Source organism: Cupressus sempervirens, chromosome 6 (genome assembly GCF_028749045.1).
Source record: "Cupressus sempervirens isolate cs-2001-9-10 chromosome 6, ASM2874904v1, whole genome shotgun sequence".
Taxonomy (NCBI): Eukaryota; Viridiplantae; Streptophyta; class Pinopsida; order Cupressales; family Cupressaceae; genus Cupressus; species Cupressus sempervirens.
The window spans coordinates 280,793,291-280,811,122 of NC_143123.1; the positions used below are offsets into that span (position 1 = coordinate 280,793,291).

Genomic DNA, 17,832 nt, shown 5'->3' on the forward strand with positions numbered 1-17,832 from the left:
TGTGGCCGACGGACTCCTTCGGGAAGGTTCGGCGGTAGTATTTATATCCCAGTTGGGATCATTGTAAAGCATGATTCATTTGCTATTGCGAATATTATGAAGCCTAATGTATGTTCTAGCATATGCGAATATTATTCTGCTATTATTGTCTGTATGCGTTGATTTCTTTACCTGTACGGTAAACATGTACCTGCAAGACAACATCAATATTGTGAAACATTACTGTTATCATCACTATCTCTTTTGTTATACAGCAATCCGGTACTCTGACTGTTGCTGAAGGAGGAAGACAATCAAATATATTGCTGCAAGTCATAGTTAGAGATAAGTATTTATATTCTGCATAATTCAAATCAGAACTTATTTGCAAGCATTCTTTTGTAATTGTTTATCTATCAGAGATCCACTATATTTAACATGGTATCAGAGTTGTACTGATAAGAGAACTCTTACAAAATACTCATTCTAAATTGATTCAAAAGTTAAAAGAAGAAAAGTTTTTAAATCAAAGTATTAAAATGGTGAATCACGTAAGAATAGAAGACAGGCTAGATGGAGCATCAAACTTCTCATCTTGGAAAATCAGATTATTAATAGTACTAAGAGAGATGGAATTAGAAAATTACATTGAATCAAATTTACCCATGCCTGAAAATGAATCTGAGAAAGTAAAATGGAAAAGGCATAATAATAAAGCGATGAAAATCATCATAGATTCAGTAAAGGATCATATACTTCCATCTATAGCTAATCTTAAAACTGCATTTCAACTGTTCTCTTCCATTCAAAATACATTTGAAATTAACAATACAAGTAGATTATTGACTTTAAACCAAGATCTACTTTACATAAAGATGAAAAGTGGAGAATCCATAACCTCTTACTTCCTAAGAATCATTGAATTAAAAGATCAACTTGCAACTATGCAAAGCCAAGTGGATGATAAAGAACTAAGCATGATTGCTCTTAGAGGTCTTCCTCTATCATGAGAAATCTTCATATGAGGTTTAAGTTCTCGCCCTGAACTTCCAAAATTTGATCAACTAAAGAATGTATGCACTCAAGAAGAGTCTAGATTAGCTTCCAGAGGTCTAAGTTCAAATCAAGAAGCTGACATCCAAGCATTTTATACCAAATCAAAAAAGAAAAGAAAGTTTAAGAATAACAAGAAGGATTTTAACAGAAATCACAAATCTGACAAACAACGTGACTGGCCCAAAGTTAGATGTTTTAAATGTGATAAACTTGGTCACTCCTATTATGTATGTCCAGAAAAGCAGAAAATTCAAGTAGCTTTAGTAGAAGTTAAAGAAGAAAATAATGAGAAAATGGATAAAGAAAATTATGCATTCTTCATAGCTCTCTCAAGCGAATTAAGCACTAATGCCAACACCTGGATCATAGATAGTGGAGCTTCTCGTGACATCACCAAATTTAAGGATAAGTTTGAAACAAGGTTGCACGGGTACATGGTTACAGGAACGGGAACATGTACGGAAACGGGTACGGGTACGCATATTTTTCAAAATAGGGGACGGAGGTACGTGTGTATGCCTAATTTTTTCTATATAATTAATATTTTAAAGAAAATATAAAAATCAAAATATATGTCATGAGTCATGACATTGAAAATTCAAAACAAGAAATTTGAAAATATGAGCCATAAGTCAAATAATTATATATATATGCTATTGCTGAATGTTTAATGTTTAAAGTATTTTTCATAATAGGGGACGGAGGTACTTGGGTATGTCAAACTTATTTAAAAATTATACTTTTATATTTATAAAAAATCTGAAATTATGAGTCATGACAATGGTTTTTCAAAACAAGAACAGTGATAAAGTTTGCAAATGTAATGTATTGTTTTCAGTTTCAGATTTGCTATATGTTTGAAATAATGATACATGATAAATGCTTAGATGCATAACAAAGAAGGCAGACTTCAAACATGAACAAGAAGATCCTAAATCATATGACAATGACATATTGCAAATGATAAACTTATGACTTGAACAGTGATAAAGTTTATTGTTAATGAGTATCAAAGTTTCAAACTGATTTGGTATTGAATTAAGTTTGATAAACAACAAGCTAATACAAAAATAAAAAACCAAAAAAAAGACCAAAATCTTAATCAAGGTCCTTAGCTATGATGCTCTCCACCGAGTACCCGGTACATGGGATACGTGTACCCGGTACTTGGGTATGTGGGTACGAGTACTAGGGGTGTGGGTACGAGTACCCATGCAACCTTGGTTTGAAACCTTCTCAAAACATGAATTAGAAGAAGTAACTATTGGAGATAATTCCTCTCACCCTATTAAAGGAATTGGTACTTGTTCTATTCAACTAAATTCTAGAATCACACTTCAACTCAAGAATGTCCTATATGTACCAGGGATCAAAAGAAATCTTGTCTCCATCTCCGAACTTGCTGATCAAGGGTACAAAATTGCATTTCAAGAAGATAGAGTTCTATCTTGGACTAAGAACTCATCTATTAAGAAAGCCATCTCCATTGGAGTTAGGGATGGAAGGCTTTATAAGCTTTGTAATAATCAAAATCCAATTTTGAACTTAACCCATAGTAATGATAAGTCAAATTCCTCTGAAATTTGGCATAGAAGACTAGGTCATCTTAACTTTCGAGCCTTATCATCTATAGGTAAAGTTGTAAAAGGCCTACCTAATCTGAAAGCAGATCATTCAAGTATTTGTAAAGAGTGTGCTTTAGATAAAAATACTAAACATTCCTTTCCCAAAAGTGATCATAAATTTAAATTCATTCTTGAATTGATTCATATTGATTTTTGTGGTTCTATGTCAATCCCCTCTCTTAATGGATGTCATTTTTATATAATTTTCATTGATGATTACTCTAAGAGAACCTGGATCTATTTTCTAAAACAAAAGGAGTCATCTAAGGTCTTATCCAAGTTTAAAGAGTTTAAAGCCTTAGTTGAAAATCAATCAAGTCAAAAGATCAAAACCCTAAGGTCTGACAATGGGGTTGAGTTCACATCTGATATCTTTAAAAACTTCTATATTTCTGTTGGGATTAAGAGGAATTTTTTTGTACCTTATAATCCTCCACAGAATAGAATAGCTGAAAGGAATAATAGATCTATTGTTGAATCAGCCAGAGCCATGTTACATGATCAAAATCTTCAATACTCTTTTTGGGTTGAAGCATCCAATACTGCTATCTACATTCAAAATCGTTGCCCTCACTCCATATTAGAAAATACCACTCCAGAAGAAGTATTTACATGCATTAAACCAGATTTAAGCCTCCTGAGAATATTCGGATGTCAACTCTATATTCACATACCAAAAGAAAAAAGAACCAAATTGGAGCCTTCCGGGAAAAAAGGGAATATTCATTGGATATAGTGAAACTACAAAAGGATACAGGATCTACATTCCTGGGCAAAGGACAATTGAAATTAGTAGAGATGTAATATTTGAAGAAGACACAACCTTTAAAATTTCTAGTAATAGTGATGAATCCATCTCAGAAGAAGATCAACCTATGGAAATTGAAATTGAGAGGGAGTATAATTTTGACATCTCTTCCATGTCTAATTATACAGAACCTGAAAACATCAACCATATCAATAAGAAGAGACCCCTTTGGGCTAGAAAAATGTTAGTTAAAAATCAAGTTGAACTAGATGAAGTAATTCAGGAAAGCAAAAGGACCAGAAATCAATCTTGTTATGTTGCATTACTATTTGAACTCATAAAATCTAAACCTACTAATGTTGAAGAAGCACTTTCACATCAATCTTGGAAAGAAGCTATGATTGAGGAATATAACTCTATATTGAAAAATGATGCATGGGACATTGTACCAAAACCTAAGAACAAATCAGTTGTTTCTTCCAAATGTTTGTTCAAGATTAAACATGCTGCAGATGGTAGTATCAAAAAATACAAAGCAATATTTGTAGCCTGAGGTTTCTCTCAGAAAGAAGGTATTGATTATGAAGAAACCTTTGCCCTTGTTGCCAGATACACTTCAGTCAGAACAATCTTAGCTATTGCAACATCCAAAAGATGGAAAGTACATCAGATGGATGTCAAAACAACATTTCTCAATGGCAAGATTGAAGATGTTTACATTGAACAACTAGAAGGGTTCAATACCTATGATTGCAAGACTCATGTTTGTAAATTAAAGAAAGCACTTTGTGGTCTCAAAATTTGCTCCCAGAGCCTGGTATGAAAGAATAGATAATCACCTACTGAAATTGGGATATGCCAAAAATGAAGTTGACCCAAATCTATACTTCAAAACTTAAGGTGACGATATAGTTATCCTTGTATTATATGTTGATGATTTGCTAATTACAGATGATGAACATCTCATAAAGAAATGTAAGCAAGATCTCATTGCAGAATTTGAAATGAAGGACCTAGGGTTACTTCACTACTTTTTAGGATTAGAAATCTGGCAGCAAGACAACTGTATTATACTAAACCAGAGAAAATATACAATTGATATATTAACCAAGTTTGGAATGATGGAACGTAAACTTGCTGCTACCCCTATGGAAATAAATCTACACAAACTAAAAGATGATAAGAACGAATCTGAGGCTGTAGATCCTACTTACTACAGACAAATTATTAGATCCTTGATGTATTTGGTTAATACTCGACCGAACATATGCTATGCAACTCACACCTTGAGTCAGTTTATGTGTGCTCCTAAGAAGATACATTTGCATGCAGCTAAATACATATTGAGATATCTGAAGGGTACTATTGGAATGGGAATCAAATATGACAAAGTCAACCTTGAACTAATTGGATATTCAGATTCTGATTGGGTTGAAAGTTCCATTGAGTGAAAGAGCACTTCAGGATATTGTTTCAGTCTTGGATCTGGTATGATTTCTTGGTCTAGTTGGAAACAAACTTCAGTAGCATTAAGTTCTACGGAAGTTGAGTACATTGCATCTTCCTTGGGTGTTAGAGAAGCAGTATGGCTACAAAAGTTGCTTTCAGATCTCTTCAAAAGACCTTTGAAGCCCACTGTGATTTATTGTGATAATCAAAGTTGTATTAAGCTTTCTTCTAATCCTGTGTTTCGCAATCGCTCCAAACATATTGAAATTCCATTTCATTCATCAAAAATATGGTTAATCGAGGAGTCATTCAATTTGAATATATATGTACAAATCATCAAACGATTGATATCTTTACCAAGCCTCTTGCTAAAGTGAAACTGAAATACTTCAGAGAAAAACTTGGTATGATTAATTGTAATGACACATTCTTGAAATAAAAGGTTTATTTCATTTGAGATTGTCTCCATTGATTACTTAATAGTATTTGATATGTAATGAAAGGTGACGATCTTTCATGGACATATTCATTTGTAGAAAATTATTTGCAAAGTGACAATCTTGTATATAATAAATCTATTTTTGGGCTTCTCTAGACATTGCTTAAGTGCAAGTAGAGATTATTTTTGGGCTTCTCTAAACATTGCTTAAGTGCAAGTAGAGATTATATGAGCTATCTCTAGACATTGCTTAAGTGCAAGTAGAGATTATATGTGCTTTCTCTAAACATTGCTTAAGTGCAAGTAGAGACTATGTGTGCTATCTCTAGACATTGCTTAAGTGCAAGTAGAGATTATTTGAACTTCTCTAGACATTGCTTAAATGCAAGTAGAGATCATTTACTGTTCATATTGTGTTGCTTATATGATGATTTTGACTTAATTAATGTTTTACTTCTTCCTAGCTAAAGAGGGAGTGTTAATGTTTAGCATCAGAAGAAGCAAAACATGAATCTCTTATGTTACCATTGTTTGCTATGTACCACAGAGATATAAGCATAAGTACATGTATACATATTGATATATGCATACATATACGTATACTTACACCTCTATTATACTTCAGAATTACTAACAGTGAAGAGATCATATTATTGACCAACTTTATAATGGTCGGGCTTCATATTATTAGCGACTTCAGTATCTTGCTTGTATCAGGTTTCATACCATCGTGCCTTGCTTCTATCAAGTATTAATCATTATCGGGCCCTTGATTTATTATTAGATGGTGGCTTATGGTTATTTAGTTTGGTAGTTATATTAACTACATGCCTCCGAAGAGGCATGTCCCTACGGGGCTCTTGGGCCACGTAGAGACATGACTCTTCATAGTCATGTCTTTACACTGCTTATATATACTTACAAACTGCCGTAGGGAAAGCATCGATATAAGGCATCTGAGCACCTGCAGGAAAACATCAATATTGTGAAACATTACTGTTATCATTACTATCTCTTTTGTTAGACAGCGATCCAATGCTCTGACTATTGCTGAAGGAGGAAGACAATTAAATATATTGCAGCAAGTCACAGTTAGAGATAAGTATTTATAATCTGCACAATTCAAATTAAAACTTATCTGCAAGCATTCTTTTGTAATTGTTTATCTATCAGAGATCCACTATATTTAACACCAACTAGCTGCTATTAATAAACCACTTTATTATTCAAGCAAATTAAATTTGAAGAACCTGGTATAGTCGATTTATCTCCACTTGTGAACGCAAATTGTAAATGCCAAGCCGCTCCTTATAATTCCCTCTTAGTACTAATGCCTCTTTCAATAGACAATGCAAGCTATATGCCAAAAACTAGGCTAAGGAGGTGAAACACAGGGCCAAGCAGCAGACTTAAAGCCTCTGAAATCAAATTCACAGGCTGGGAAAATGTTGGTGATGCAGGAGCATCTTGCATCAAAAAATAAAGGGGGGAAATAATTTTGTTTATGTTTTTTTTTTTCAAAAAAAAAAGAGAAAAAAAGGAAAGAAAAAAATTGGAGGAGAAAGTGATGAAAATTAGAAGAAAAATAAATAAATAGAATTGGAGAAAAGAGGGAAAATGCATTTAATAGGTGGCATTATTAAATGTAACTTGTGGCTTGAGGGTTTATTTAATGTAACTTGCTAGGCCGACTTGTGGCTTATGCATGTAAGGGTTTATTTTAATTTGTAATAGGCTAGGCCGACTTGTGGCTTGGTTTGGTATAAGTAAAGGGTCTTGTCTTGTCATTATTGATTCATTTTAGAGGAGTGAGTGTGGAGAGTAGCTGAAGAGCGAGTTTTTCCCAAGTGTGTAGACAGAGCGCCGAATGTGAGGCAGTTTACAGTAGGATTGTGATTATCATCCAACTTGGAGAAGAGCATGAAAGATGGAGTAGTTGAGTGAGAGAAGATTTTTAGAGTGTGTGGACAGAGTGCTGAATGTGAGACAATTTACTCTTGGATCTTGGATAAAGTTTGAGAAAAGTTAGTAGCTGCGGCTTGGAAAACAAAGAGGTTGCTTGGTGGGCTTGCGAGCACAAGTAAAGATCTTCCTTGGAGGTTTTTACCAGAGTGTGGATTTGGACTAGCTAGAGTTGGGATTAGATCTTGAGGAATCTTGCAAAATTACTATTGTAATTGCTATTTGGCCGTAACTCGGAAGGCTTTACATCTGGGCATGTTGGATGTAAATCTTATGATTATATTATGAGAATTGGCATTATTTTGGATCTAATTCTCTGTGTTATTTTTTATTCTGCCGCTGTGTGGTTATTTGTTGGGGGCTATAACATCTCCTTTGGGGATTCTCTCATTTTGCACTGCATCAAGCGGTATCAGACTAAAGGTTGTTCCCGAGCATGTAGACAGATCGTTGAAGTTGAGGTAGTTTGCACTAGGACCTTGGGAGGACATGTAGATGGATATATGGTTGTGAAGATGGAAGGTTGATTTTGTTTGGTCTGTTGGTGATTTTTTGCAGAGTGTTTGCGAAGATCTTGGAAGATGGCTCCGAGAGGATTGGACCCTGGGATGATTGCAAATCTCCGTGATATAGTGGAGAGGAGGATTAATGAGATAATAGTTTGGGTGGACGCTGTTGTGGATGTTGCTTTTTGTAAAAGAGTTGAGAAACAGAAGAAGGAAGTTATATGCTATTGGAGCTGGAGTCTACCGATCCAGAAGAGAGTTGTCTGGTCAGTTAGAAGACTTGTTCAAGAGAGAAGATGGCATAACAAGGTCAAGTTGGAAGAGGTTGGTTTTGTTGATCAGTTTGTGGAGTTTGATACAAAACTTGCAAAGCAACTTGAGGCTATTGTCGAGGATATTCCTAACCTTGTCTCTATGATGGAGATTGGTTTTCATGATCAGTTGGTTGAGTCTGACATGGAGATTGTGGAGCATTCAGTCATGGATGATCTGGTGTCTGTTGGTGGTAACTTGTATGTTGTAGAGCATCTTGTTGTGAGTGATAAGACCACTGGTGTTGTGTGCTTGGAATGTATTCATGGAGATCTACATATTGCTGTTGATATGGAGTTTGTTGTTGTTGGTGTGGATTCACTAGTTGTTGATGTGGATGAGGGTTTTTTGATGAAGCATTATGTTCAGTTTGTTCTTGGGAGTGAGCATGTTGATTGGATGGTTGAGATTCTGGTGTTTGATAGAGTGATACAGATGTGGATGATTTGCATGTTGGTTTTCTTGCCTTTGTTGGAGTGGAAGCCTTTGGTGAAGATGAAGATGGTTGCAGATATTTCTTTTGACATCAAAGTGTGGGACACACTTTTCTATCTACCTGGGGAGTCTGATGTAGGAGCATCTTGCATTAGAAAATAAAGGGGGGAAATAATTTTGTTTTTTTTTTTTGAAAAAAAAAAAAGAAAAAAAAACTGGAGGAGACAAAGTGACGAAAATTAGAAGAAAAATAAATAAATAATAAATAAAATAGGAGAAAAGAGGGAAAATGCATTTAATAGGTGGCATTATTAAATGTAACTTGTGGCTTGAGGGTTTATTTAATCTAACTTACTAGGCCGACTTGTGGCTTATGCATGTAAAGGTTTATTTTAATTTGTAATAGGCTAGGCCGACTTGTGGTTTGGTTTGGTATAATTATAGGGCATTGTCTTGTCATTATTGATTCATTTTGGAGGAGTGAGTGTGGAGAGTAGCTGAAGAGCGAGTTTTTCTTGAGTCTGTAGATAGAGCGCCAAATGTGAGGCAGTTTACAGCAAGATTGTGATTATCATCCAACTTGGAGAAGAGCATGGAAGATGGAGTAGCTAAGTGAGAGAAGATTGCTAGAGTGTGTTGACAAAGCACTGAATGTGAGGCAGTTTACACTTGGATCTTGGATAAAGTTTGAGAAGAGGTAGTAGTTGCGGCTTGGAAAACAATGAGGTTGCTTGGTGGGCTTGCGAGCACAAGTTGAGATCTTCCTTGGAGGTTTTTACCAGTGTGTGGCTTTGGACTATCTAGAGTTGGGATTGGATCTTGAGGGATCTTGCAAAATTAGTATTGTAATTGCTTATGTATTTGGCCATAACCCGGAAGCCCTTACAGTCGGGCATGTTGGATGTAAATCTTATGATTATATTATGAGAATTGACATTATTTTGAATCTAATTATTTCTGTTATTCTTTATTCTACCACTGTGTGGTTATTTGCTAGGGGCTAGGACATCTCCTTTGGGGGTTCTCCTACCTTGCACTACATCAGTCAGCCAGACCCCAAGCAAACAAACACAACTATTCCCAAATAGAATCGCAGATCTGTAGCTTCTAATCGCTGCCTTCAACCCCTCCAAACTAGTCTAATTCACATGCATGAAATGACTTCCCTCAGCAACAATTCTCCTTAGATACAATTAGAACAATAGGAGAAATTAGCAAATAGTTTTACCTGAGCAACTATTTGCAAAGCAATCCCTGAATAAAATCTTCGATTCAAATTTACAATACTTCAGCTGTAGATCCAATGGAACAACTCATAATTCAGAACCTTATACTTCAGCAATGGCATAAAAATTAGAACCTAGAAAAGCCACAAAGACAACAAAAGAAAATAAATGTTCAAGCGTGCTTTTCTCAACAAATGGGCTCTATTTATAACCTCTAGATGCCCTTTTCATTGTCAAGATGTAACTTCACTCAAGAAGCTTCACCACACAACATTAATTAGAAGCTTCCATTAGATTCTTTTGCTTGACTTGGCTTAACTAATTAATAAATGACTCCTAATGATAACTAAACCCTCAACTTAAGTGAAATAATAAAGTTAAATTATAACTTTATACTTTTCCATTTAATGATTTAAAATTTGGCCACTAAAAATATAACTCCCAAAATACTCATCATTTGAATATGCCATTTGAAATAGGAGTCATACCTATTATTTCTCCATGTGACCAAATGCACTTTCCAAAAATAGAAAGGGTCCATCTCAATCAACACCCCACTTACCACAAATATTAAGTACAAAAAACTAAGCCCAAACGAAGTCCAATCATTGTTTGCCCCTCGTACCTATCTCAGTGCTGGTCACACGTGCTCCATATCGCTCTTGGTTCATTTAGGTTGGGCTCACATTGACTCTGTATTTAAATCGGCCACCATTTGGCAAGGAATGATAGGATCTATTAGCTGTGTGGCATGGGGAAGGCTAAGACAGAGATTGACTTCATTTTTTTCTGTCTAGTCTACTACTAGATTAGAGAGAGATTCTACTTCTTGTTTAGAGAGGCTCATTCTCTTCCATCCTTTTTTAGATACACAGATTAGAGGTTTCTTGCGCTTTATTTTCAAGAGATACAGAGGCTCTTGGACCTCACTTTGCAACGGTTTCTCCTCTTGAGACCATACTTCTCCCACATGTAGTACCAAGCTGCTTGATCCCCCTTCTAGGTCTCCCAGGGATGTAAGATCTCACAGATCCTTCACTTAGCAATGGCCTTCCAGTTCTTTTAGGGGCTCTCAATGATGACATGCGATATCTTGTCCTAGGACCTATCTGTCAGTTTTGGATTTTTTCCCAATTGCTCGAAGTAACTAGCTGGGTTATTTTGGCTTGTTGGTTTCCTTTTGGTCTTGGTGTTGTTGTTCTATTGCTTTTCCTCAGACACCTTTTGGTGTTACTACTATTTGTTGTATTTCTTCTTTTTTAGTAGTTGCTTGGACCCTCTTGTCGGTCTTTTGTTGGACATTAATAAATTTATCTTGTATTATCTTAGCATCCCACGATTGTTCAAGGACTATAATTTTTGTTTTCAAGGAGTAGCTCAGGAGACCTTTACCTTGATCTATTCTTGTCGGCTAAAGTTAGTAGTGAAGGCATAATTTATATAATACTATTCAATAAAGTGCAGTTTAAGCGTAATGTTATCTAGTCAATTAAACAAAGTGTTATAAAGTGATTTAAGTGAACTATTAAAAAAGAGATAATAAAGTCACCCTTTTTTGGAACTTTAACGACCTATTTTAAATGGGAAATCAAAAAGATTGTTGGCTAAATATTTTGTTAGTGGTTGTAGACACACTACTTACAAAATGGAGTATTTAGACATAGTATGTGAGATTTAATCTGTTGGTCTCCTCTCAACTAAGGGGAGGCACCCTTCTTATTGTTGCTGAATCAACTAAAACTTGACAAGAAATTCAAACTAATCTAAGATTGGGTGTTGCATTTATCACTTCCTCTTTCCTTAGGAAGGATTTCCACTTTCATAAATTTGCACTTACAAACTTGAGACTTCTGACAACTTCATTTCTAAGCACTAATTAGAGCAATAATGCCAATAATCTTAAGAATAACCGAAAGATTATCCTTAAGTGTACTAGTAAATTATTAACTAAGGAATGCAAATAAGCTCGAACACTTATAGACTCCTTAAGTGTACCAATAAATTATTAACTAAGGAATGCACATAAGCTCGGACACTTATAGACTATCTTAAAATGATTTAAAGGATGAGGGAGCAATATATTTGTTGGGTGGATATTTTGCAACCAACAGTTTATGAAAATTCAATCACAAAATATGTTGACCAGCCACGACATGTGAGACATAGTTTTTCCTAGCTTAAAGGGAAGGCCCCCCCTTCTCATCGTTCCTTGCATCAACTTTGGGTAAGCAAGAATTTAAGAGATATTGTAGAGGGGTATTACCGATTTTCTTTTTTCTTATTTCAAGAAAGAATCAACTTACTCGTGTAGCAAGTAATGGATAATGGGCAACGTTTAATCTCTATAACTACACTTCTATTTAACAATTGGAAATAGTGATACCAATACCAAACACCGAATCAAAGGATGATTGAGAGCGTACTGGCTTAGATCTATCTCTAGTATTCCTAATTTACAAGAAAAAACTCTACCATTGGGGCTCATTGACTTCCGCAAGTAGAGATTTTCAAGCTATAACTTGATTCTAACACTTTGCATGAATAAGAGACATTAACATAAACTATAGTCCAAGCTTCTAGTCTATGTTACCATGGTTCTTCCCAATCAAAGCTTAGACTCCAATTATTTCTTGTACTCACTATGATCTAGTAAACATACAATAATAACATGAATTAAAGATAATAGAAATAAATCATAGTCACAACTTCCAATTTGTTCTATCACAATTATTTCCAGTCAAAGCTTTGAATCCAACTGTTTCTTTTTATTCAATTTTCTTTCAAATTTGCACTACACAATCAAAGTTATGCTTCCACAAGCTTGACAGAGCTCTCTTGCTTATAATAAAAGATGATTTTTACAATGAGGGGGCCACTCCTTTATAAAGGCAAAGGAGTGAGAGAAAGAAGGAGAAAAAATGTACGAGAAATTCAACCATCTTGACTTAGTCAAACTAGGAAAGAAGATTTATTGGATTACACGATTGAAGGTTTGTGTAATTGGATTACACATAATCTATCTTTTGCAATACAAAGTTGAAAATGCTAAAAACTTAAAGAAAATGTTGGAGAAAGTTGAATCAATCTCAAAGATTGTCAACAAAAGCCTTATATTTGGCGATACAATCATGGAGCATTGAAAGATATGAAGTTTTCATCTTTTGTGAAATGGAATCAACCTTGACTGCATTGGCATGATATGTTTTACAATCCAGTAGCTCTTTGCAATGGAATCCCCCAGGTTTTTTGCTACAAAATTGTATGTTGCGAACTTGTTCATTTTATGTGCTCCAAAATCCTCTAATTCGAATTCAGCATTGACCTTGCCAGTAAATTCTGAAGTAATGTCATTTTCCATGAACAAATTGTCATCTTCAGTGAGCACCTTTCATACCATCAGCTTTAGTTTCCCATGACCTCAATTTCCTCTGCTTGGCAATTTTTGAGGGTTTCTTGTGTCTTCATCAACTTTTCCATTACCCGCGCTTTGTGACCCACAGGCCCCTGATATTCATAGAACATGACCATAGATGGAATGATGTTATTTATGATTTAAACATCCAAATCAGCTTCTAACATTTGGTCTCATGTGCTTAGATATTCTTTTATGCTGTTTTTATCTTGATCATAGTTCCAAGAATCACGGCGATTCATGCGATTCACGCGATTCGGCGATTTGATTCAAGCCAAACAATTTTTTGTGAATCGGTGAATTGAATCAGCGATAAAGGGTTTATGAAATAAGTTACTAAATTTCAAGGGTTTTTTAAATTTTCCGATTCATGGCCGATTCGATTCCGATTCATGGCCGATTCACGATTTGATTTGGCCTTGCCGATTTCGATTTGATTCCGATTCTTGTTACTTTGATCTTGATTGAGGGAGGTAAGCATATCATGAAGCCTTTCTTCAATACCTTTGATATGTTCAAGTACTTGGAGCACATCTTTTATTGACTGAACTCCCTTTGTGATGATTTCCTCGAACCAGGCCTTTGCCACTTCAGCCCTCTGATTCACCTGAACAGAAATTGATGTGGTGAATACGAGTTGCTAAGATTGTTGGTGAATGATCTCGTGAAGGCAAGCATTCTCCAACCTTAGCTGAGTCTTTTTCTCCTAGAGTTTGTAATTCCTTTTTGACAAGTTAGAGATTGCATCTTGGGCGTTTTGTTGACACCCAAACAGTGATTGTTTCACAAGTTCAATTGTGGTGAACTTGTAATTAGAGCGACTAAGCTCTTTGGCTGACTTATTCACTAGAGGTTTTGTAGTCTCAGCATATTTAGTTTTCTCAAAATCAACAAGGATTCTTGATGTTTACTGTACTGGGGTAAATGAATGGATCAATGCATATAGACAATGAACAAGAACAACAAAACTCCTTTTATTACTTGCATATGCCAAAGATATTACATTATGCTTCTGATGATAAGATGATTTACAATGATTCGAAGGGTGAATATATACTTTTCGAAGAACCTTCCCAAAGTGGTCTGTCGGTTACATGACAATTACCAAAGGGCCCGTCAGCTACATAAAAAGAACCTTCCCGAAGGGACCCATCGGCTACATAACAAGAACCTTCCCGAAGGGATTTGTCGGCTACATAACAAGAACCTTCCCGAAGGGACTCATTGCGTACACAATATCTACCGACGACATACATCTTGTCGGCTACACAATATTTACCTACGACATCATCCCCCCTAAAAGAAAAAGTCGCCTTTGAACGACAATTACAAAATATCTGAGACAATTAACAAACAAAATATATTAACTGACTAACTACAACAAGATAAATCTGCTTTTGCCACATCACTTTCACATTTGTCTCGTGCTTGCACCAAACTGGTCTCCAAACCACGTTGCATCTGCAGCCTCTGCTAACACAATATTGTCTTCTTAGCTAACCTTGATAGCCATCCGTGCCACTTTCTCTGTTTCCAACTCCTAGGTACCCTGAGCCAAGTGTCACTGTACTACCTCCAACTGGATGATCAGCTCCTCCCGAGCTCTTTGTGCATCCACCAAGACAGCCTCACGTCCAACACCTACTCCAAGTGCCTCTGGTACACAGACACTCCATGCCTGTAGCAACTCCAGGTCTCATCAACTAGTCACACTTCCCACGATTGATAATTGCAACGACTAGGGGTTAGTGGGGTTGAGGGGCAGCACCCCGGGTGCGCTCCCTGTTGTGATATAGGGCGGGGTCGAGGGGCAGCACCCCTCGCCGCCAAGACCAAATTAACACTTGAAAACCCACACAAGACTGCATGGAACACACTTTGTTTATCATTTTCTTCCGATTCCACACTCGTTTTGGCAACTGCTTATGTCTACCCTTCCCTTTGGTATCATGCATTACTCATTCCAAACTGTTTCAATTTGTCATTTTTTTTTTCTTTTTGCTCCTCTTCTGATTGCTTCCTTCTACCCTTCTCTTCTGACTACTTCGAACATATTGTGCCCAAAAAATTGCAATTGCCATACTACTGGTATATATTTTAAACCCTTCTGAAAGCTCTCCACAGTGGCAATATAATTAAAACTTCACAAGTTGTACGCCAATCTGAGGAGGAAATCCGTGCGCCAAACTGTGAAATCCGTACGGTGACAACTGCAAGGTTAATCTCAAAATCTGTATGGTGCAGGGAAGAAAGAAATTAGAAGTGCCTCTTCGTACGGGTATGAGTGTTATATAAAGATCGTATGACCATTAATCCAAATCCGTACGATAGCACTTAACCTCCAAACCCGTACGGTAGCATACAATCAATTTACTCTTCAAATCCATACGCCAAACTTTACTCTTGAAATCTGTACACCAAATTGATGTCGTAGGTAAATATTGTGTAGCCGATAGGATGTATGTTGTCGGTAGATATTGTGTAGCCGATGGGTCCCTTCGGGAAGGTTCTTTTTATGTAGCCGACGGGCCCTTCGGTAATTGTCATGTAACCGACAGACCCCTTCGGGAAGGTTCTTCGGAAAGTATATATTCACCCTTCGGATCATTGTAAATCATCTTATCATTAGAAGCATAATGTAATATCTTTGGCATATGCGAGTAATAAAAGGAGTTCTGCTGTTCTTGTTCATTGTCTGTATGCATTGATTCATTCATTTACTCCAGTACGGTAAAAATTTGGCACCGTTGCCCTATGAACTTGGAAGGAGGGAGGAATGAAGCTTAATGCCAAATCAGCTTAACAAGGATCAAAATAAGATAAAGGGAAAAGATGGAATACGTACTGTGCAAGAAAATTTAATTTTGGCACAACAAGCAGAATGCAGAAAGAGGTTTCAGAAGATTGCCGACAAACATCGAAGCGTTGAAGAATTGTTGGAGGAGACTCGCTAGCAGGTGGAATTGGTGGAGGAAGCAAGAGAGGAATTTTTGAACTTGTATTCGCCGAGGGAAGAGAATCTAGACGGAAGGGAATCTGCTTGCACAACTCAGAGTGCCAAGGGAGCACGAGCGTGAAATGAACTCTTCGTCCGAGATACACTTTCGGAAGGGACAACTTCAGAAGATCCTTCTTCACCAAGGTTTGCAGTTATTGAGACCGTCGATGTGGGAGAGTAGACCGCTGATGTGGGAGTGCAGACTGCCGGTGTGGGAGTGAACTGCGCCAGTGTTGCAGGACCGAACAACGCCTGTGCACGAAATCCAGTAGTAATGGCGAGACTAAAGGAAAAGCTACCAAAATTTGATGTCGATGGTACGGCCGATCCGATTTGACACTGTAAAACATGCGAAACGATCTGGAGGGCAAATGGCATAACCGATACAAACGAATGGGTTCGGCAATTTTCGGCAATCCTACGAGGTGTCGCAATTGATTGGTTAGCCGATGCAGATCCCCAGAAATTAACCACTTGGGACAACCTTAAAAAGGAGTTCACCACAGAATTTCAACTGCTTCGCGACGACAATGAGATCGTAGCCGAGATATACAACACAAAACAAGGAAAAAATGAAACAGTTCGAGTCTATGCTAGGAAATTAAAAGACTTGATAAATAAAATGGAGAATAAGCCAGCTGATGGGCTGCAGAAAAGATGGTTCATCGAAGGCCTGCACCTGAAGCTGCGGAAGAAGATGAAGACTGTGCCGCCATCGTCATACACTGAAGCATACAATCGAGCAATGAACTTGGAAAGTGAGCAGAAGATGAAAAAGAAGAAGAAGAGTAGCTCCTCCGAGTTAGATGACGATGCGTCTTCGAAAGAAGAGAGTAGCGATGAGGAAAATAGCAGCAAAAAAGTCCGAGCTCTCCAGAAGGACATGATTCGCATGATGAAGGAATTTAAGAACATGCAGAAAGAAACGAAGGGAAGTGAACTATGGTGCACAGACTGTAAGATAGAGGGTTACACCAAAGGGTCATGTTTAAAGAACTAGTTCTACGACATCTGCAGATCATGAGACATTCCACAAAAGAATGCCCCTTCAACATGAAAACTAGAGGACCTCAACAAGTGTTCTTGACACAGGAGGATTTCGCGTTCGAAGGGAGCGGAAACACAAGTACGGAGGGTGCCACATCCGGAGGGTATAGAAATAATAGACGTGGGAGATAACTAGGTATGTTGTATTTTTGTAATAAAAAAAAAAGAAAGAAAGAAAGAAAGAAAGAAAGAGAAAAAAAAAAGTTTAAAAAAATTGAAAAAGTACGAGCGGGAGAGAACCCGCGGACACCTGTCCGTGGACAATGTCTTGCAGGTGGGTCCGGGGCAGTCTCCTACGGAAAACACTAAGCCTACGGATTTCCCTTATTCCCCCACGGGGTGTCTTCCGCGGGTATAGCTTTTTTCCACCAAACTCGTTTTTTTTTCCGTGTATAAACACTCCATTATGTGGATTATGATAGGCTCCCATGGGTTGTTTATGACTTGTTCGTCTTGTTGAGCCGTCACTCCATCTTCTGTGCTCGTAACTTCTCTTCCTTGCCTCTGTGGCTCTCTTATTTCCTCTTCCCGGTGTCATTACTTGCCTCTTCTGTGGATAGTCATACTTTATATGGTTGCCATAGAGATTTATGTTGGGTGCCACGAGGAGGTCATAAGGTGGTTGCATGAGAGAATTG

General features: G+C 37.0%; 2 protein-coding genes across 3 annotated transcripts in view; one reads left to right on the forward strand and one right to left on the reverse strand.

The window, feature by feature from the left end:
* LOC149552313 (Lycopene beta/epsilon cyclase protein) overlaps positions 1 to 17,832 on the forward strand; it is a 406,544-nt gene that overhangs the window by 45,625 nt on the left and 343,087 nt on the right. The window lies entirely within an intron of this gene.
* Positions 12,869 to 17,347, reverse strand: LOC149552314 (uncharacterized). The gene is made up of 2 exons (XM_089789776.1): positions 15,871 to 17,347; positions 12,869 to 14,059 (listed from the first exon to the last, which is right to left on the reverse strand). The coding sequence occupies exon 1, from the start codon at positions 16,523 to 16,525 to the stop codon at positions 16,199 to 16,201; it is 327 nt and encodes a 108-aa protein (XP_089645902.1). The 5' UTR covers positions 16,526 to 17,347; the 3' UTR covers positions 12,869 to 14,059; positions 15,871 to 16,198.

Excerpts from the sequence above, each read along its gene's own strand:
- LOC149552314 (XM_089789776.1), bottom strand. The coding sequence starts at position 16,525 with ATGCCATTTGCCCTCCAGATCGTTTCGCATGTTTTACAGTGTCAAATC.